General features: G+C 46.3%; 1 protein-coding gene and 1 pseudogene across 1 annotated transcript in view; both read left to right on the forward strand.

Moving 5' to 3' along the window:
- The window catches only part of LOC139273874 (lysosomal proton-coupled steroid conjugate and bile acid symporter SLC46A3), a 147,321-nt gene that overhangs the window by 123,743 nt on the left and 428 nt on the right, over positions 1–23,150 (forward strand). Inside the window, exon 7 of the mRNA XM_070890950.1 lies at positions 21,685–21,762. Within this exon, the coding sequence (XP_070747051.1) occupies positions 21,685–21,762 (78 nt within the window). The remainder of the gene's footprint in view (positions 1–21,684; positions 21,763–23,150) is intronic.
- LOC139274401 (U2 spliceosomal RNA) lies at positions 16,869–17,099 on the forward strand (annotated as a pseudogene).

Raw genomic sequence — 23,150 nt, forward strand, 5'->3', positions numbered from 1 at the left:
TGTGGCCCTTACAGCTAAAGGGATCAAGGGGTATGGAGAGAAAGAAGGAATGGGGTACTGAAGTTGAATGATCAGCCATGATCATATTGAATGGTGGTGCAGGCTCGAAAGGCCAAATGGCCTACTCCTGCACCTATTTTCTATGTTTCTATCACTTTAATCTCCTCCAACCTTACTATCCTATGAGATCTCTGCACTCCTCCAATTCTGGCCTCTTGAGCATCGCTGATTTTAATCGCTCCACTATTGGTGGCTGGGCCTTCAGCTGCCAAGGCTTTAGCTCTGGAATTCCCTCCCATTAAGCTTTTCTCCTTTCAACCTCTCTTTCCTCCTTTAAGATGCTCCTTAAAACCTATCTCCATCTGCCCTAATACCTCCTTATGTGGCTCCGTGTCAAATATGTTTTAAAACGATCCTGTGAAGCACCTCCGGTCATTTTATTAAGTTAAAGGCGCTATATAAATACAAGTTGATGATGTTGTTTCTCTCCTTTAGACCTACTTGACAACCCTATCTTTTTGAGCACACTTTTACCCTCACTTTGAACCTTCTTATTTCCTCCTTTGAGTTCTCCTTGCCCTCTCATAGAGCAAACTGAGAGATAAGCTTACGAAAAGATGAACCGGAATGTCTATCTCAGTCATGATGCAACAAAGCATCGTGACTTCCAGCATTCACACCCACTAGTAGTCATGTAATCTCCCAGGATGTACTTTTACTTGAGGGTTACTATAAGGGTGGTGATAGACTTTTTGAGGGCCACGGCTATGACCTGTTCATGCAAATGTTGTAGTGTAAACAGGGCTGCATTTGTCCTGAAGCTGCAGCTCAAAACATAGATGGAGTCCTTCACCATAAAGCAGCATTCATTTCTGTAAAACCTAGTTTGGCCACAGCACAAATCTTCTCGCACAGCATTCAATGGAGCTCGGCAGCTTTGTACTATTTCTTGTTTTGGAGTGGTGTGGAGGGGGCGGGGGAAGAGAAGTTTGCAACAGAATGTTAAAAATGTGTTGACAGAGTGATAAGAGAAATTCAATTAAGGTTGAACCCCATGTGCTTTTGTGTCGCTTTAGGTGAATAGATTTATGCTATCTGTTGGCATGCAGAGACGACCCCAGATCAACTTGTCTGTAAAAGCATGAGACGGATGGAAAAAAAGCTTTTTCTTTTCACGAGTAAAATATAAAAATACAAAGATTTCAAACCGAGAGCAATGGAAAGTTCTTTACCACGGAGAGTTGTGAGGCTGTGGAGTCCATTTGCAGGGTTAGTAGCTGAGGCAGAAACTATGGTAATTTCCTCGGAGCTTCCCTTGTTACGTCGATGTATTCAAGAGGGAGTTAGATATGGCCTTTGCGGCTAAAGGGGTGTGGAGAGAAAGCAGGAATGGGGTACTGAGGGAATGATCAGCCATGATCTTATTGAATGGTGGTGCAGGCTCGAAGGGCCGGATGGCCTACACCTGCACCTATTTTCTATGTTTTCTATGTTTCTATGTAACTTCGACGGAAACCCAGCTTGTGCGCATAAATGTGGTTTCTGATGAACTACCACCAAAGTTACGTTAGCAGAGCAGGAGAAGCTCCAAGGAAATTGACCCCCTACGTCAGCAATCAAAGTTAGTTTGGAACGGTGGATGAAGAGATTATGGGAACAAAGTGGGTAAATTTGATTAGGTCTATTTACTCGTGTGGAGGACAAACACCGACACGGACTGATTGAGCCAAATGGCGGGTTTCCATCATATAATTTCTGTGTACAGGACAACAACTATACAGTACTGGGGGCGGGTTAGTTGATCTTATTCAAGAAATGACGTGAAGTGCAGAAGACTTGGGGAAATGACGAGCAATATGGAATTAATCATTCACTGGAAGTGTGCAATAACCTTGGCTTCTAAGTTCCAAATTAAAAGGTAATGACAATAACTTATAAACACTCAAATAAAATCTCCCTTTTAAAATGGCAATAAATCCTGCCTTGGTTACTAAGTCTGCCATAAGAAATGTCCCTAATTCCACAGTGCAGTGATAAAATGCCGAAGTGAAACTGATGTGTAATTAACCACAACATTGACAGCACAAATTACTCCCTCTTTAGGAAGTGGCATTTGGCAGTGATGTGTTGTGTAGTTTCAAGATTCTCTAATTACACATTACCAGGTGGGTAGAGAAAGAGGTATTATTGGAGAGGATAATGGCCAGAGCAATTATCACTGCAATGTGGGCTAGAATAAATGGCACTAGGATGTCTGCAGAATGTCACCACCGCAAACTGTACTGAAAAATCCATTCAGTAATCTCTCTTGAACACTCATTTTATTCTTTAGTCTGTTTCCTCCCTTTTCAACTTCTCTTTCTTCCCTTCCCACATCACTAGAGTGGGATAGATTGATGCACCTTCTGTTTTCTTTGTTTTCCCCTCCATACAAAAAACAAAGATGTTTCCTTCCTTCCTTCTGTGGAAATACCTTGCTGTCCCTTACCCCTTTACTCCCCACCCAATGGCCTGGCTGTTTTCTGGCATTCAATCTGTATGGAATAAGGATGGGGTGGGGAGATGCTGTTGTGCTTCATCCTGTTCTTTTGCTAACCAACTGCAGAACCTGGTAGCAAGAGGTTCAAAATCTAAAGTAACAGCAAACACGACTGAGCTCAAGTAGACGTGCAATTTATCAACATCGAAGCAATCAATCCACAATTCACCAGCTTCCCTGAAATAATTAAACTCCTGGACTCCATGAAAGAGTCCTCAACCTGGGGCTATTTTTCTCCCTTTTTAAAAAAAAAAAGATATAGTTGGATTTTGTTTTTGTTAACACTAACTATTTTAAAGTAGCGTGCTGCCTATTTGATTTTTTTTTAAGGTCAGGTACAGTAACAGATGCAATAGTGTACCAATCACATCTGTTTGATTTAGAAATGGGTTAATGTTATAGAGGGATGGAGGGGAGCGTGCAGCTGATGTGCATTGAGAGATTATGTACAGAGGGGGAGTGGTTTGTTGGCCAAGCAGCACATATGGTACTTCCTTTTGAGTCTCCTTTACGTTTAATCCCTCAGTTGCTATAGGCTGATAGTGGGCATATAGCCTTCATGCCACTAACAAACAGGAAACACAGCTCCTCTAACCCTCCATTTGGGTGAACAATGTACTCCAGGTGAAAGTTGTTCATTTGGGAATGGAACATTTTTTACAAGTTCTATTACTATGCCAACACTGAGTACTGAAAGGTTAGGTGACCAATTGCCTGCCATGTGCCTCAGTCCCACTTTTTGAATCTAATTTTTTTATTCTCCACTTTAACCATTCTTCTGGTTTTCTTGGGCAAGGTGTCAAGTAAGAAAGAAAGACTTGAATTTATACAGCACCTTGCATGACCTCAGGAAATCCCAAAGCATTTTATAGCCATTGAGGTACGATTGAAATGTAGTCAGATATAATGTAGGAAATGCAGCAGCCAATTTGTCCACAACTAGGACCCACGAACGGCAGTGTGATAATGACCAGATAATCTGTAATATAGATTATCAATATATTATAGATTATCAAGATAATAATAGAGGCAGTACTGTGCTGTGTGCCTGCAGCCACAAGGAGCTCCCTTAGACTTGTGATGGGACCCTTATGACCAGGAGATTTCGATTCCATCAATCTGGATTTGAACCCAGTCTCCAGAAGGAAAAACCAACGCTCGGCTCGGTGTGCTGCCCAGAGCCCTGTCTCATCTAGCCCTAATTACATTTGTAATGTATTATATATCAAAGAAACCTTGCCATCAAAGTCTCTTATGAAAAAAATCTCAATTATGTTTAATTTTCATCCCTCCATTTCTGTTCATGTTTGTAATGATATAATGAATGAGGTGGATAGTGTGATGGAAGTGAATATCAGTAAAGATAGTCATTAGCCCAAGTGCTTCCTCAGCATCGACTGTATACTGTAACTTAGTTCCTGCACACTGGCAGGCTCATTAACCTTTCCAAGACAGTGCCACTTATGATCCTTGATTCTTGCTGTTTAAATATTCAGCAAAACTGAGAACAAAACAAAACTGTTAGTTATTTATAGATTTAAAAAAAATGTCTTGATAGACTAATGAATCAATTTACTTTCCCCGCCCACTCTTTCTCTACCCTACTCCCCGTTGTGAAGGTACTGCTGGGGCACTCGTAGCTCCTCAGCCAAAATCTAAATGGCCAATCTTTATGTGAGCCCAGGTGCCATGTGGTGGCAAGCTGTTCACCCATGGAACAACATTAAAGCTGAATCCGGTGTCCATGTTATAGTTTGGGCTTTTCCCTACCTTTCCTCATTTATACAGCGGGATAGCAGCGCCCATTGCATAGACCGTGTCTTAAGTGAAACCAGCGTCTTTATTCTCTGCCAGGTATGGGTCACAGTAGCAATTAGCCTAACAATTAATGTTCTCATTCATTCATAAGCAGTCCCGCGAAATTGAGCGAAGATTTGCTTCCATTCTAAAAGTGAGTTCTTAAGTGACTGAACAATCCAATTCGGGAATTACAGTCTCTGTCACAGATGGGACAGACAGTGGTTGAAGGAAAGGGTGGGTGGGGAGTCTGGTTTGCCGCACTCGCCTTCCACTGACTGCGCTTGCTTTCTGCATGCTCTCGGTGGCGAGACACGAGGCGCTCAGCACCCTCCCAGATGCTTTTCCTCCACTTAGGGTGGTTTTTGGTCAGGGTCTCCCAGGTGTCGATGGGGATGTTGCATTTTATCAAGGACTCTTTGAGGGTATCCTTGTAACGTTTCCTCTGTCCACCTGGGGCTCGCTTGCCATGTAGGAGTTCTGAGTAGAGCACTTGCTTTGGGAGTCTTGTCAGGCATGCGAACAATGTGGCCCATCCAACAGAGCTGGTCGAGTGTGGTCAGTGCTTCGATACTGGGGATGTTGGCCTGATCGAGGACACTAACGTTGGTGTGTTTGTACTCCCAGGGGATTTGCAGGATCGTTGGTGGTATTTCTCCAGCGATTTGACTGTATATGGTCCATGTCTCTGAGCCATACAGTAGGGCGGGTGTCAGATTTGAGGGCCTGATCTTCGAAAACACTCTTCCTCAGGCGGCCGAAGGCTGCGCTGGCGCACTGGAGGGGGTGTTGAACCTCGTCGTCGATGTCTGCCCTTGCTGATAATAGGCTCCCGAGGTATGGAAAGTGGTCCACATTGTCCAGGACCGTGCCATGGATCTTGATGACTGGGGGACAGTGCTGTGTGGCGGGGTCAGGTTGGTGGAGGACCTTTGTCTTACGGATGTTTAGTGTAAGGCCCACGCTTTCGTACGCCTCAGTGAAGATGTTGACTATGACTTGGAGTTCAGTCTCTGAACGTGCACAAACGTAAGCATCGTCCACGTACTGTAGCTCGACAAGAGGGTGGGACGGTCTTGGATCTGACCTGGAGACGATGAAGGTTGAACAGGTTCGCACTGGTTCTGTAGTTTAGTTCCACTCCAGCGGGGAGCTTGTTGAGTGTGAGGTCGAGCTTTGCAGCGAGGATGATCAAGAAGAGCGTTGGCGCGATGATGCAACCCTGCTTGACCCCGGTCCGGATGTGGATTGGGTCTGTGATGGATCCGTTGGAAAGGATCACGGCTTGCATGTCGTCGTGGAGGATGGCGACAAACTTTTGGAGGCAGCCGAAATGGAGGAGGACGCTCCATAGTCCCTCGCAGTTAACCGTGTCAAAGGTCTTTGTGAGGCCAAAGAAGAGACCATGTGGGATGCCTACATTCTTCTCCTGTCACCTCGGGGAAATACCACACTGATGTATTATATCACAGGATAAGCTGCTGTCCACATTTATTTACATATAATATATACAAAGGGGGAGAAATTCGCTGCTTTGTGCCTTTTGTTAATGCCTGGGTGAAGGGGCAGTAACTGGTCGCTAAGGGGCACAGAGCAGAGATCACGTATGGAACCTTCCTAGTCTGCACTGTACCAGAAGGAGCATTTACCAATTTTGCTATGTATCATTTTGTCCTGTGTTGCAATAGATTCAGTGTAGAAGTGGTCACTTGGGTGCCAAATGTATCCTAATAAGCTGCTTTCATATTGTACCTGACTGGCCCAGTGCATTGTGGATAACCATTGATGACAGGTGATTGTAAACACCTGCTTTAAAAACAAGTTACATGTGTTTTTGAAAGACAGGCAAAAATGTGCAAATTTTGTTCTATTTTAAATGCATTAAGCAGAAGAAAATGATACACTGACTGCTCATGTTTCCCCTCAGGCTCCTTTCTGGGAAGGTTTGAGAGAATTGATCCATGGCCATTTTATTCATAATCTGGAAATACAGGTTGTATGGACTGAAAGCAAGAATACTGTCCTTGCAATATGCTTGGCATATTGCAATAGCTAACCAATAAAGATAATGTATTTTGAAAACATGTGAAGAGTTAGTCATAATTGATTATAACTTCGCCCCACCATTAGCGGCCGTGCCTTCAGCCATCTATGCCCCAAGCTCTGAAATTCCATCGATAAGCATCTCCCCCTCCTCGCCACCTCTCTCGCTCCACCTTTAAGACAGTCCTTAAAACACTTTGACGAAGCTTTTGGTCACGTCCTAATATCTCCTCCTTTGGTTTGGTGACAATTTTTGTCTGATTACATTCCTATGATCAGAGTGATTTAGCTGTTCTCATACAGGAAACACAGAAAACTAGCATGCAGGTACAGTATGCACTTAGGAAGGCAAATGGCATGTTGGCCTTTATTGCAAGGGGATTTGAGTACAAGAATAAGGAAGTCTTACTACAATTGTACAGGGCTTTGGTGAGACCACACCTGGATTACTGTGCACAGTTTTGGTCTCCTCAAATGAGGAAAGACATACTTGCCTTGGAGGCAGTGCAACAAAGGTTCACTTGATTGATCCCTGGGATGAAAGGGTTGTCGTATGAGGAGACATTGAGTAGATTGGGCCTATATTCTGGAGTTTAGAAGAATGAGAGGTGATCACATTGAAACATATAAGATTCTGAGGGGGATTGACAGAGGATTGTTTCCCCTGGTGGGAGTCTAGAACCAGAGGGCATGGTTTCAGGATAAGGGGCTGACCTTTAAAAACTGAGGTCAGGAGGAATTTCGACACTCAGAGGGTTGTGGATCTTTGGAATGTTCTACCTGAAAGGGCTGTGGATACTGAGTACATTCAAGGCTGAGATAGATAGATTTTTGAACTCTAGGGGAATCGAGGGATATGTGGATGGGGCAGGAAAGTGGAGTTGAGGTCGATGATCAGCCATAATCTTATTGAATGGCAGAGCATGCTCGAAGGGCCGTATGGCCTGCACCTGCTACTAATATGATGATCCTTGGGATGTCTCATTACATTAATGGCGCTATAGAAATGCAAGTTGTTGTTGTAGAATTTTAGAATGGTACAAGGCAGAAGGATGTCAGTCGGCCCGTCGAGCCCGTGCCGGCTCTCTGCAAGAGCACTTTGCCTAGTCCCACACCCTCGCTGTTTCCCTGCAGCTCTGCAAATTATTTTCATTCAGGTACTCATCCAATTCCCTTTCGAAAGCCGTGATTGAGTCTGCCTCCACCACCCTTTCAGGCAGTGCATTCCAGATCCTAACCACTCGCTGCGTAAAAAAGAGATTCCTCACGTTGCCTTTGGTTCTTTTGCCAATCACCTTAAATCTGTGTCCTCTGGTTCTCGACACTTCCACCAATGGGAACAGTTTCTCTCTCTCTACTCTGTCCAGACCCCTCATGAATTTGAACACCTCTATCAAATCTCCTCTCAACCTTCTCTGCTCCAAGGAGAACAACCCCAGCTTCTCCAGTCTATCCACGTAACTGAAGTCCCTCATCCCTGGAACCATTCTTGTAAATTTTTTCTGCTCCCTCTCTAAAGCTTTCACATTCTTCTTAAAGTGTGGTGCCCAGAATTGAACACAATACTTCAGTTGAGGCTAAACCAAGGTTCATCATAACTTCCTTGCTTTTGTAATCTATGCCTCTATTTATAAAGGCCAGGACCCCATATGCTTTTTTAATTGCTTTCTCAACCTGCCCTGCTACCTGCAACAATTTGTGCACATATACCCCCAGATCTCTCTGCAGCCCCTTTAGGATTGTACCTTTTAGTTTATATTCCCTCTCCTCATTCTTCCTACCAAAATGTATCACTTTGCACTTTTCTGCATTCAATTTCATCTGCCACATGTCCACCCACTTCACTAGCCTATCTATGTCTTATTGAAGTCCATCACTATCCTCCTCACTGTTCACTATACTTCCACGTTTGGTCATCTGCAAATTTTGAAATTGTGCCCTGTACACCCAAATCCAAGTCATTAATATATATCAAGAAAAGCAGTGGTCCTAGTACCGACCTTTGGGGAACACCACTGTATACCTTCCTCCAGTCCGAAAAACAACCGTTCACCACTACTCTCTGTTGCCTGTCCTTAGTCAATTTCATATCCATGCTGCCACTGTCCCTTTTTATTCCATGGGCTTCAACTTTTCTGGCAAGCCTATTATGTGGCACTTTATCAAATGCCTTTTGGAAATCCATGTACACGATGTCAACCATATTGCCCTCATCAACCCTCTCTGTTACCTTATCAAAAAACTCTGATCAAGTTAATTAAACATGATTTGCCTTTAACAAATCCATGGTGGCTTTCCTTAATTAATCCATACTTTTCCAAGTGAAAATGTTGTCACTGATTATCATTCCTAAAAGCTTCCCCCCTACCAAGGTTAAACTGACTGGTCTGTAGTTGCTGGGTTTATCCTTGCACCCTTTTTTGAACAAGAGTGTAACATTTGCAATTCTCCAGTCCTCTGGCACCAGCCCTGTATCCAGGGAAGATTGGAAGTTTATGGCCAGCACCTCTGCGATTTCCACCTTAACTTCCCTCAGCATCCTAGGATGCATCCCATCCGGTCCTTATGACTTATCCACTTTAACTACAGCCACCCTTTCCAGTACAACCTCCTTGTCAATATTTATCCCATCCAGTACCTCCATTCCCCCTCTTTCACTTTGACTTAGCAGCATCTTCTTTCTTGGTAAAGATAGATGCAAAGTACTCATTTAGTACCTCAGTCATGCCCTCTGCCTCCCTGCATAGCTCTCCCTTTTGGTCCCTAATCGGCCCCACCCCTCCTCTTACTACCTGTTTACTATTTATATGCCGATAAGAAGACTTTAAAATTCCATTTTATATTGCCTGCCAATCTATTCTGATACTCTCTCTTTGCCCCTCTTATTTTCTTTTTCACTTCCCCTCTGAACTTTCTATACTCAGCCTGATTCTCAGATGTATTCTCAACCTGGCCTCTGTTATACGTGCTCTTTTTCTGCTTCAACTTACACTCCCTTTCTTTTGTCTTCCAGGGAGCTCTGACTTTGGTTACCCTACCTTTCCCCCTCGTGGGAATGTACTTCGACTGCACCCGAATCATCATCTTGTTAAAGACAGCCCATTGTTCCACTGCAGTTTTGCCTGCCAATCTTTGATTCCAATTTATCCGGGTTAGATCCATTCTCAATGTACTGAAATTGGTCTTCCTCTAAGTATTTGTACTCTAGATTGCTCCCTGTCCTTTTCCATAGTTAATCGAAACCTTATGATATTATGATCACTGTTCCCCTACTGACTTGCCCCGCCTCATTCCCCAGAACCAGATCCAGCAATACCTTCTTCCTCATCGGGCCAGAAATGTACTAATCAAGAAAGTTCTCCAGAACACACTTCAGAAATTCTTCCCCCTCTCTGCCCTTTACATTATTACTATCCCAGTCTATATTAGGATAGTTGAAGTCCTCCATTATCACTACTCTATAGTTGTTGAACCTCTCTGTAACTTCCTTGCAAAATTGCTTGTCTATATCCTCCCCGCTAGTTGGTGGTCTATGGAATACACCTAGTAGTATAATGACACCCCTATTATTTTTAACTCTAACCAAATAGATTCTGTCCTTGACCCCTCCAGGACATCCTTTCTCTTCAGCACTGTAACATTCTCTTTAACCAATACTGCCACCCCACCTCCTTTCTTTCCTTCCCTATCTTTCCTGAACAACTTATATCCAGGAATAATTAATATCCAATCCTGCCCTTTTTTGAGCCAGGTCTCCATTATCGCCATGAGTATTGACTAGGCTTTGTGCATTTACACACATGCACTGTAAACCTCTCTTAGACTGTCTTGTATTCTCTTAGTCTGACCCCACTTAATACTGTACTATTTCTTATTCTGGTGCTATCTGTCCCTCCCTTTGTGCATTTTTTTCTCCCTGTTAATGGTGCATCCTGGTTCCCATCCCCCCGCCAAGCTAGTTTGAACCCTCCCCAACAGCACCAGCAAACCTCCCCACAAGGATATTTGCCCTGGCTCTGTTGAGGTGCAATTCGTCCAGCCTGTACAGGTCCCACCTCCCCCAGAACCGGTCTCAATGTCCCAGGAATCTAAAGTCCTCCCTGCTGCACCATCTCTCCAGCCACACATTCATCTGCTCTGTCCTCCTATTTCTATAATCACTAGCTCGTGGTAGCAGGAATTATGCGGAGATTACTACCTTTTGAGGTCCTGATTTTTAATCTCTTTCCTAGCTCCATTAAATCTTTCAACCTATGTTGTTAATACCGATATGGACCATGACCTTTGGCTGCTCAGCCTCCCCATCCCCCATCACAATGTTCTGTAGCCACCCAGATATCCTTGACCCTGGCACCAGGGAGGCAACATACCACCCTGGAATCACGATTGCGGCCACAGAAGCGCCTATCCATTCTCCTAACTATCGAATCCACAATTGCTTTCCCGATCTTTCTCCTTCCATATCCCCCCCACCCCTGCACCGTACAGCTGAGCCACCCATGATGCTGTGGACTTGGCTATGGCTATACTCCTCAGAGGAACCATTGCCCTCACCAATATGGTTAGAGAGTGAGATGCACTCGGGACTCCTGCACTACCTGCCTGATCCTCCTTGTCTCTGATGGTCACCCATTCCCTCTCTGCCTGCACACTCTTACTCTGCGAGGTGATCACCTTCGAAACATGTTATCCCCGTAGCTCTCGGCCTCACGGGTGCACCGTAGTGATGCCAGCTGCTGCTCAAGCTCTGATACCTGCTCCAGCTGATGACATTTCCTGCACATGTGGTTGTCCAGGACACAGGAAGTGTCCTGGCGTTCTCACATGGCACAAGATGTGCATTCCACAGGATTGAGGTGCCCTGCCATGCCTCTACTTAATAAACTATTAACTAACTTACAGAAATAAATTTAAGGCTAATTTGCCCCTTTTTTATAGCCCCGTTAGCGCCCCCCCCGGAGTCACTATCCGGGTGGAGGAGACATTTCGCCTGGGGGAAGCATGCGCTACCTGCTCCTAGGAAATGGTGCAGGAGTTAACAGTGCCGTGCCCTGCAGTTAGCTCCCCGGGCCACTGTGCATCCGTGTGCGGTGACCCCTTAACGCCCCGTGGGGGAAATTGGCCAGTGGGCCAGGAGGCTGCGTGATTCTCCCACGGATCGTGAAGCTGGCCGACATCCGCTCTCGGGCCACTTCTTAAAGGGGAGGGCGTCAGCCACCCGGTCCGCCATCTTTTTTTATCGGCCAACTCTCGGGTCGGCTCAACGATGGCAGTCCTAGCGTGGTCCGGGCTGCCAGTGTGCAGTCCGGCACTCCAGCTTGGGTGCCAGGCTACAGGCCCGGCTGCTTGCTGCCCTGGTGTTCTCGGGGAGGTCATCAGAGGCCCTGCAGAGTGCGCAGAGGCCCTCCCCTTTAATCGAAAGGGAGGGGCGTTGATGCACGTCAGCGCTACGCGGATAGTCCATGTAGCACTTCCCTCAGCGCCCCAGTATTACCCCGATAACCGGCCCCAAAGAAAGTGGAGAGCGCAAGATTGCGCTGCATTTCCTTTAAAGGGCGGTAAGCCCAATTCAGCGACAGGGATGGGACCTCTGCGCCATGTGTAGAAAGTCCCAACCCCAGCTGGTTACCTAATTGGGGTACAGGGCAGTTTTGCCCCAGTAAGAGTCTTAAAAGTTGGGCCTACCTTTATCTCCGGCCGCTTCTCTTGCTTTCTGAGTTAAAGTCTTAATTCAAATGATTACTTATAGTTATATTAAATAGTTTAAATTAAGTTGGAGAGAGAAAAAAATGCTAATACTCACCCACGAATCACCTACCTGTGGTCCTGTGACGTCATTCCTTGTTTTTTGCTGTTTTTTTGGAATTTGCCAGAGTTGTATAGCCGCCTCTGCTGCCAACTCCTTCCAGGTCCTTGCAGTTTTGATCCAGTTATGTTGTTTCAGTTATCAAGGTTGGGGAAACCAACTGCAGAATTCTTCAGTTTTACAATACTAATGCCTCTCTTGTATCTTGGCTCACATGCTTAGTCAGTGGCATCATGATCTCCCCTTCCAAAACCGACACGGCCCTATACACTAATGCCATAGCGTGGGCTCAGAATTTGCAATTCTTTGCAAAAAAGGCGACAATGCATTGAAATTCTACCAGTTACTGGATTGTAGACCTGCTACAAACACAACCCTGAGAATTGCCAGTCTCGGCACCCTGTGTCCCCATAATGGCACAGCTGGGAAGTCAATGTGTGGAGGAATCGCAAGTATGATCTCTGGAAGCACAACAAAATTAAGTGAGTGGTTGAGATCTAGAATGCACTGCCTGAAAGGGTGGTGGAGGCAGACTCGATCACTGCTTTCAAAAAGGAGTTGGATAAGTACCTGGTAAGAAAAAAATTTGCAGGACTACGGGGAAAGGGCGGGGGAGTGGGACTAGCTGAAATGCTTTACAGAGAGCCGGCATGGGCTCGATGGGCCGAATGACCTTCTTCCATGCTGTAATGATTCTATGATTCTACAAAAATGCTGCAACACATTGGAACTCCAAAACAGTATAGTTACTATTATTAGGCCAGAATTTACTGCCAAAATAATGGTGAGGCTAATGGCGCGCTCCGTTATTTATGTGTAAATGGTACAGCAACAGCAAGTCAGGATCAGATGCGCGATAAATGCGAATATAAATGCTGCCCGAGTTGTGCCGCTCCGCCGTTGCCTTCACAAAAACGGCGTTTCGCTGCTGCCTCACCATCGACATACATTGAATGTCATGACGTTGCTATATTTGCCCGCCAGATAGGAACTAAACCCAGCGCAGATATTTAGGATAAGTAATTAGTAGTGCAAATAGCCTTTTAACAATATGATAATTGTACAATCAACCTCTCTGACATTTGAAAATTAATGATGTAACTATTTGTACTAAGTCTCCCGACGCATGCGCAGAAGCGAGAGTTAGGACAAATATCACCGACTCCGCCCCCCCACCCAGTGCAGTTCCTACTAACCCTTTTCTGCACATGCGTCCAATACCACGTTGCCTTTGATCCATCCAGCAGTAGCCGAACGCATCTGCCAAGCCTCCCATAGTGCCGAGCGGGCCCCGAGCCACCCGCAGCGCCGGGGAGAACGAGAAGTGGGGTGACTGGGAGAGAGAGAGAGCTTTGGGGGCGGTGGGTAGGGGGAAGAGAGTGAGCGAGCTTGAGGGGAAGAGAGAGAGAGAGAGAGAGAGAGAGAGCTTGGGGGGGGGGGGAGAGAGAGTGAGAGTGAGAGCTTGGGCGGGGGAGAGAGAGTGAGAGCTTGGGCGGGGGAGAGAGAGTGAGAGCTTGGGCGGGGAAGAGAGAGTGAGAGCTTGGGCGGGGGAGAGAGAGTGAGAGCTTGGGCGGGGGAGAGAGAGTGAGAGCTTGGGCGGGGGAGAGAGAGTGAGAGCTTGGGCGGGGGAGAGAGAGTGAGAGCTTGGGCGGGGGAGAGAGAGTGAGAGCTTGGGGGGGAGAGAGAGAGAGTGAGAGCTTGGGCGGGGGAGAGAGAGTGAGAGCTTGGACGGGGGAGAGAGAGTGAGAGCTTGGGCGGGGGAGAGAGAGTGAGAGCTTGGACGGGGGAGAGAGAGTGAGAGCTTGGGGGGGAGAGAGAGAGAGTGAGAGCTTGGGCGGGCGAGAGAGAGAGAGTGAGAGCTTGGGCGGGGGAGAGAGAGTGAGAGCTTGGGCGGGCGAGAGAGAGAGAGAGTGAGAGTGAGAGCTTGGGCGGGGGAGAGAGAGTGAGAGCTTGGGCGGGGGAGAGAGAGTGAGAGCTTGGGCGGGGGAGAGAGAGTGAGAGCTTGGGCGGGGGAGAGAGAGTGAGAGCTTGGGCGGGGGAGAGAGAGTGAGAGCTTGAGCGGGGGAGAGAGAGTGAGGGCTTGGGCGGGGGAGAGAGAGTGAGAGCTTGGGCGGGCGAGAGAGAGTGAGAGCTTGGGCGGGGGAGAGAGAGTGAGAGCTTGGGCGGGGGAGAGAGAGTGAGAGCTTGGGCGGGGGAGAGAGAGTGAGAGCTTGGGCAGGGGAGAGAGAGTGAGAGCTTGAGGGAGAGAGAGAGTGAGAGCTTGGGCGGGGGAGAGAGAGTGAGAGCTTGGGCGGGGGAGAGAGAGTGAGAGCTTGGGCGGGGGAGAGAGAGTGAGAGTGAGAGCTTGGGGGGGAGAGAGAGAGAGTGAGAGCTTGGGTGGGGGAGAGAGAGTGAGAGCTTGGACGGGGGAGAGAGAGTGAGAGCTTGGGCGGGGGAGAGAGAGTGAGAGCTTGGACGGGGGAGAGAGAGTGAGAGCTTGGGGGGGAGAGAGAGAGAGTGAGAGCTTAGGCGGGCGAGAGAGAGAGAGAGAGAGAGTGAGAGCTTGGGCGGGCGAGAGAGAGAGAGAGTGAGAGTGAGAGCTTGGGCGGGGGAGAGAGAGTGAGAGCTTGGGCGGGGGAGAGAGAGTGAGAGCTTGGGCGGGGGAGAGAGAGTGAGAGCTTGGGCGGGGGAGAGAGAGTGAGAGCTTGGGCGGGGGAGAGAGAGTGAGAGCTTGGGCGGGGGAGAGAGAGTGAGAGCTTGAGCGGGGGAGAGAGAGTGAGGGCTTGGGCGGGGGAGAGAGAGTGAGAGCTTGGGCGGGCGAGAGAGAGTGAGAGCTTGGGCGGGGTAGAGAGAGTGAGAGCTTGGGCGGGGGAGAGAGAGTGAGAGCTTGGGCAGGGGAGAGAGAGTGAGAGCTTGGGGGAGAGAGAGAGTGAGAGCTTGGGCGGGGGAGAGAGAGTGAGAGCTTGGGCGGGGGAGAGAGAGTGAGAGCTTGGGGGAGAGAGAGAGTGAGAGCTTGGGCGGGGGAGAGAGAGTGAGAGCTTGGGGGGGAGAGAGAGTGAGAGCTTGGGCGGGGGAGAGAGTGAGAGCTTGGGCGGGGGAGAGAGTGAGAGCTTGGGGAGAAGAGAGAGAGTGCTTTTGGGGGGGTGAAGAGAGAGAGAGAGAAGGTGCTGGGGGGGGGGTGTGGGGTGGGGGATGAGAGAGAGAGAGCGAGCTTGGGCAGGGGGCTGGGGAAGAGACACACAGGTGGGGGGGGGGGGATCGGATCGGAGGGGAGAGAGGGAACTCTGGGAAGACTGATCATGTTCTTCCAACCCCCCTGGTGCGTGCAAGCTCGGTGCATGTGTTACAAGGGATATCGTTGGTGTGGATAAAATCCAGACGTCACACCACTGTCGCTGTTAACAATCTGCAATCAATGCCCCATCTAATGGGAGGTGAGGTGGGGGGGTTAAGGTCTTGCACTTGGTAAGGGACTTTGGCTGGAACTTGGTGGCTTTTGGGGAGATCTACTGTGGCTTCTGAAGTCAAAATGGATCAAATTACAAATTGGAAAGTCACTCCGAACTTGAGCTGGGTGGTTCCAGTTACACATTCCAGAGGAACTCCAGGGTGTAGCTTATCCTCCAAGGGGAACAATCAGCAATAGATCATGTGAAAATGGAGAGCCAATCCGAGAAACGGCTGACTTTGTTAGTACAAATAGGCGCAGCCGAAAGTTAACTATTACAAGTGTGGGGTCTTAATCCAATCTTTCTTTCCCTTTGTGTACCTGATTTGACATTAAATTCACCCCTTTAATTCACTCTCCTTCTCAGTCCTTCCCGTGTTTATTTCTTAATCCTCAAATCTCATTGCTCATTCAGGTCCCAGGTGTCCTGTTCACAATTTCAGCAACTTTGTGGGAAAATGTTTTTTTTTTGATCTGAAGGGTGCAGGGCAATGCTCCCTGTAAGCTGTGTGGCCACATAGTACTCCAGGGGACCCGCGCAGCCAGCCTGCCGGCTTTTCAATCGGAAAAGCTGCGCATGTGCATTATTTTGAATGGGCCCGAAAAAAAAATTACAGGGAACATTAGTGGAGGGGAAAGTCTAACTAACTAACTAACACCATGCTGCAGGAAATTCTGGCCCATCCTTACTCTGATGTTTTATGAATTACTCTAATGTATTATGAATTTGTTAAATAGATTTTTGGAGTCTAGGGGAATCAAGGGATATGGAGATCAGGCGGGAAAGTGAAGTTGAGGTCAATGATCAGCCATGATCTTATTGAACGGTAGAGCAGGCTCTAGGGGCCCTAGAGCCTACTCCTGTTCCTATTTCTTGTGAGGAGAATTATATATCCTCCAACCACCAAAAATGCAGAGATTACAGAATGTGCAGCATTGAACTGTGAGACTTTGACATCGCAGCTGGATTACGATGCTTTTGTTACTGGTCTGCCCATGACCAGTTTTGCTGTTTCTACAATTATGCACTTTTTGGATAGTCCTTTCCTTAGGGTAGTTCCTGCCCTTGGAGCTATGGAAATCCGACAAACCGTGCCATGGGCCGGTGGCAGGTCTGATTTCCCCTGCCTGGTGACTTTCTGATGTCAGCCATACCGTTGCTGAGAGGGATCGAGTAGCGGTTTCTGCTTCCTTGTAGACAGAAATAGAAAATGAGTGTGTCTTTCACCACATGTTGCTGCTTGCACATTTCCTAGGGCGCTTCTCGGCCTTTTGGCTAAGATCTGCATAACTAACCTGACCAGCCACCATGACCTCCGGGTGGTTTCTCCCTGGTCAGGAAGGTATATGCTTACATTTTTGTAAACAGGAGGTGGGTGGGATGGCTTGACCCATCCACCTCCACGGAGGTGTGTGGGGGACCTGACCCATCCACCTCCATGGCACGAACCTGGTATTGCAGTACTTCCAGGAACGGTGCAGTGGCTCTAGGCCTTTTGGCTAAGAGCATTGGCGCAGAGTGATCCTTGACTGGTGCAGGGTGACCTCTGGCGTTTGACAAAGAATTGTAACGATTGGAACGATTGGACATTAAATAAAAAAATAAAAAAAAAATTTCCTAGGTGGGTGGGGTGGCTTGACCCATCCACCTCCACGGAGGTGTGTGGGGGACCTGACCCATCCACCTCCATGGCACGAACCTGGTATTGCAGTACTTCCAGGAACGGTGCAGTGGCTCTAGGCCTTTTGGCTAAGATCATTGGCGCAGAGTGATCCTTGAATGGGCCCAAGGTGACCTCTGGCGTTTGTGATTTGACAAAGAATTGGAACGATTGGCTATGAATTTCAAAAAAAAAAAAAAAAAATTCCTAGCAACAGATTGTGGAACATCTTCAGCTGGGGGCAGGTATCCTGCCTCTCCTCCGAAGCATGGAGGAGGAATGTCACAAAGGGAGAGAGGAACTTGTGTTTTATTTCTCTCCTACCCTCCCTCACCCGCCCCCCCCACCCGCCCCCCGAACTTACATCTTCAGCTAGATTCAAGTAGACTTTTGGTGGTGGCTCTGCACACCTTATAGCTGCATATTTCTGCAATTGTTTAAAATGAGTTGGTAAATGAATTCTCTGAAATAAAGACTAGTATGTTTCAAGGATGCCTTTTATCTGATGATTGAATTCAAATTGTACCCGCCGATGCTGCACAGATCGTTGCGGGATACAAAATAATTATGAAATCTAACCATTTTTATGAATTGCTTGAGAGAGAACGGGACATTATTTTTTTTAATTTTGGGGATTTTTGCCATGGGGTTATCCATCAGATGGATGATCAACCTTAACTATAAACAGAACTGATGATTTCATAGTAACATAATCTTTTCATTCGCGTCAGAATAGTGGGAGTTCAGAACTGATTTGTCACCGTGCAAAAGAAGGAAGAGTGCCTGGAAAAGTTCAGTATTATTTTCATCATAAGAGCTCATGTGCATCATGCTCTATAACATGCTGAATATATTAAGGCTAACAAGAAAGGTTTTCCTCGGGCGTCTAGATGCAATTCCACAGCAGAAAGCAGGCTATAATTGAGCACTGATGGGTACTAAATTGGCAATTTCACTTGAGAGGACCACGAATGTGTATACTATAAGAAATTTAACTAGCATACTGGTGCAGTAAAGGTGCTATTTTGAGGTTGAGTTGAGACATTTTTGAAGCAAGGTAGAGCAGGCTCTACTCTACAGCTGGCTTCTACTTGATGCCGACATTGGTAACACAGTGGGAAGAGTGTTCTGTTTCTCAGTACTGACTCTGGTGCCATGAGGTATCCATCAGCGAGCCAAGGCAGTCAGTTTGGGCAAGTTTTTTAAAAAAAACTATGCGTCATCACATCTGTGCCCAATCTTGTATTTACCCAATGTCCAATTACATACATGTTGCAGCATATGGCACTAGGCTATGTTTAGGAACAGCAGCCCAGGGAGATTTTCATAGATGCTGAGCCCACAGCTGCTGAGACTACATTTGCCTTCGCCACCATGTCAAAGGCTGATCCTGGGGCATTCCTGGTCTGTATGGCTCGACCCTACAACCATGCAGGGTATTTATCAAGTGGAACAGTCAGTCAACACCCTACAAAAACATATTTAATACATCAGACAAGACGATAAGCTTGAGTATTCTCCTGCTTTATATAGATCTCGCTCTAATGATCTTTCTTTCCCTTTGCTCCCCAGGTGGATTAGTGAAATGCCACTTTCCAATCATCTTTTGCCAGCCACTGAGAATCACCAGATTTCAGCCCAATGAAGAACTGACTCCAGAATATCGAAACATAGAAATTAGGTATAGGAGTAAGCCATTCGGCCCTTCGAGCCTGCACCACCATTCAATAAGATCATAGCTGATCATTCACCTCAGTACCCCTTTCCTGCTTTCTCTCCATACACCTTAATCCCTCTTGAATATATCCAATGAATTGGCATCAACAACTTTCTGCGGTAGAGAATTCCACAGGTTAACAGCTCCCTGAGTGAAGAAGTTTCTCCTCATCTCAGTCCTAAATGGCTTACCTCTTATCCTTAGACTGTGTCCCCTGGTTCTAGACTTCCCCAACTACTCTTATATTTGGAATTAATGGTGCAAATGGCTGATCCAGACTTTCAGCGCCGTATCATAGAAGCATACAATCTTAGAGCAGAGAAGGAGGCCGTTTAGCCCATTGTGCCTGTGCCGATAGTTTTAATCCAGACGTAATCGGATGATAGCGATGCTATTCTTCTAGAAATTATTGCATTTTATTTTTGTTGTTTCATGGATTTTAAAATTATAGATTATTGGTATCATTACAATTAAGAAATGCCACCTTTTGTCTACATTTGGGCCAATGTGTGTTCTTGTCATAAACGTTATTAATATAGTATCTGAAATAATTGCATTGAAATCAAGATTGTTTAACCTGTATAAGGAGGTAATTGTAAGAATGTTATAGAGCAGTAAAATCCCAAATTGCCTGAAAATATTTACAGATGAATTGATAATACAGGCTGAATTAGTGACGTATAGATGGGAGGAGGAGGGTTAGGCTGTATGTGTAATTATAGAACAGTAATTATTTTCAAGTCTTGCCTTAATTACAAACACATAATATCAAAGTATTTTAATGTCTTTTGGATGAGACATTAAACTGAGGTCCAGTCTACTTTCCCAGGTGGATATAAAATATCCTATGGTTGTGATTGTTGGAAGTCCATCATCTCAGCCCATGACTTCGCTGAAGGAGTTCCTCAGAGCACTGTCCTAAGCCCAACCTTCTTCAGCTGCTTCATCAATGACCTTCCCTCCATCATAAGGTCAGAAGTGAGGATGTTCGCTGATGATTGCCAAGTGTTCAGTGCCATTCACAACTCCTCAGATAATGAAGTAGTCCATGCCCGCATGCAGCAACCTTCGCGCTACACAAGTGCCAGGCAATGACTATCTCCATCAAGCGAGAGTCTAACCACTGCCCCATGACATTCAATGGCATTACCATCACCGAATCCCCCACCATCAACATCCTGGGGGTCATCATTGACTAGAAACCTAACTGGACCAGCTACATAAACACTGTGGCAACAAGAGCGGGTCAGAGGCTGGTACACTGCGGCGGGTGCCTCACCTCCTGACTCCCCAAAGCCTTTACACCACCTACAAAGCGCAAGTCAGGAGTGTGATGGAATACTCTCCACTTGCCTGGATGAGTGCCGCTCCAGCAACACTCAAGAAGCTCGACACCATCCAACACAAAGCAGCCCACTTGATTGGCACCCTATCCACCACCTTAAGTATTCACTCCCTCCACCACCGGCGCACCATGGCTGCAGTGTGCACCATCTACAAGATGCACTGCAGCAACTTGCCAAGGCTTCTTCGGTAGTACCTCCCAAACCCGCGACCTCTACCACCAAGAAGGACAAGGGCAGCAGGTGCATGGGAACACCATCACCTGCAAGTTCCCCTCGAAATTACAGACCATACTGATTTGGAAATATATCGCTGTTTCTTCATCATTTCTGTGTTAATATCTTGGAACACCCTCCTTAACAGCACTATGGGAGTACCTTTACCACGCGGACTGCAGCAGTTCAAGAAGGCAGCTCACCACCACCTTCTCTAGGGAAATTAGGGATGGGCAATAAATGCTGGTCTTGCCAGCGACGCCCACATCCCAGGAACAAATTAAAAAAAAAAACTATTTTGAAGAAGAGTAGGCGAGTTATCCCCAGTGTCCTGGCCAATATTTATCCCTCAATCAGCATAACTATAACAGATTTTGGCTGCTGCGTTTCCTACATTACAACATTGATTACACTTCAAAAAGTATTTAATTGGCTATAAAGCACTTTGGGACGACCGGTGGTCATGAAAGCTGCTATTTAAAAGCAAGTCTTTCCTTTTCTTTCCTTTTTCTTTCTTTTTCTGAAAGAAAGTTGACCGCACGAGCAAGTAAGCCAATTGTAATAAATTACAGTACACATTGGCAATTCAGCTTCATAATGTGAAGTCGAAATTATAAGAAACTAATGTTCGCATGCTGACATATGTGGCAGGTTATAGGGATAAAGTCTCGAAGATACAGGAAGAATAAATCAGCTTATTCCAACCATAAAAATTGAGGCTAAGTGTTTAAGGAAATTATGAATATTTAATGCTATTGCTATATACTAATTGTGTTCAAAGACAATTCCCAATCTACATATCACTGTAAAAACACTGAGTCCTTGCATGTGTTGACTAATCAAATGCTGATATTTTAAGCTATTTGTAGTTTATTTGGGTTCTTGGACATCAGGAGGAAGTCATTTTACTATCTGAGTTGTACACAGGAAGTTCCTTTACATGACTTCCTGAAGTAGAAAATCTGTTGCAGATGAAAGTTAATGGCCCAGAATTTCCTGGATCACACTAGCACAGAAATTCTGCAATAATGGGCCTGAAATCGGACTCCCCTACAATATGCGCATGCGCCCGTGGGGTCCCCGCAAGTTCCGGGTTTAGGCCTGGCACTTGCGTTCTGTCAAAAATTATTTTCAGAGATAGCACGCATGCAAAGGAAAAGGGCGTCGCGGGCGGAGAGTTGGGCCAGCGAATGTCTTTCAAGTTCTTACACAGGTAAAGGCAGACATAAGGCCTGCTTTTACCAGCGTAAAAGTAAAAAAAAACAGAGAAATAAAATGTTATCACACATTTAGATATTAAAAACCCTGTCCATTGAGGTAAGTTTATTTTTAGCCCTTGCTAAAATATTAAAAAAAATGTTTGTACACAATATTTAATTAAATTGTATTTTAATTAAATTTAAATATCTAATGTGTTTTTAAAATTTATTTTCAGTGTGTGTTTTCGGGGGTATTCCCATTCGTATGGCAGCTCCATACATACAGAATTACTATAAGTATGAATGGGGATCCCCCCTACTCTGATAGGTTGGGCCCACCCACGTGCTCCCCGATATCCGTACAATCCTGGGATATGTGGGTCCCTACACTGGCCTCGGCATAGAGCCCCAGGACCACAAGTCACCAAACCTCCGGGACCACCAGGCACTTTTGTAGAAATGATTGCGGTCGGAGGCATCGCCTGCGGGAAGCCACTGACCGCCATGTATGCCAATTTCTGCGCAGAACTAATGCCCAAATTTCCTGCAGAGCTCATTTGCTACTACAAAAACGTAAAAAAAAAACAACATAAAACACGCTCAAATACACGCCACTAATGGGGATAATAGCAAATGGATTGCTGTCTTCCGCTACGCGCCTCACTCTCCGAGCCTCTTCTTTCTTCCATCTCTCTTCCTCTTTTCTATTAATATGCAGAGCAGGGGCATGCCCATTGGAAAGGCGATTCTAGCTGTTTAGTCCTGAGTGAATGAGTGGGGGCTAGGGTGGAGTTTTGAAAAATTTCCAATGCACTGACAGCCCTTTGGTTAATAATAATGCAGGCTTCTGAGAATAATTGCCAAGAAAAACAGCATACATCTGTTATGCTGATGTTGGGTGACTTTGGGCCATGCCCCACCTAAATTGTTTGTGTAAGTCTTCAGCAGCTCATTAATCATGTAAATCCAGGAAACTCGAGTGAGCTTGGTCTTTTGCATTGTGGGGAAGGGGGCGGTGGGAGGGGCGTGTCACGTAAATGAACAACAGAGGGTTTCAGCGAACATATTTCTGAAGCAGTGCGAATGATCGAGCTTTGCACGATGTTTTAGCGTAAATCAGTTATGCGCAGATTTCCGTGGTTAAAAAAAGACACCAGTTACGCTGAAATTTTCCAGGAAATACCAGGCCAATATATTTTTTTTATCCTAATAATTGGATGAAAATACAGGAGACAAAATTGAAAAAGCTTGGGGGCCGAAATTTCCCCTTTTTATAGCACCGTTTGCGTCTCCCAGAGGTGCGAATGGTTTATAGGCTGGGGGCAGGCGGTGGAAGCGGCCCAACTGGAATTGGCTCCCACAGTGCCATGGGCTAAAATGGGCTTGCGCTGCGCCCCTTACT

Source organism: Pristiophorus japonicus, chromosome 9 (genome assembly GCF_044704955.1).
Source record: "Pristiophorus japonicus isolate sPriJap1 chromosome 9, sPriJap1.hap1, whole genome shotgun sequence".
Taxonomy (NCBI): Eukaryota; Metazoa; Chordata; class Chondrichthyes; family Pristiophoridae; genus Pristiophorus; species Pristiophorus japonicus.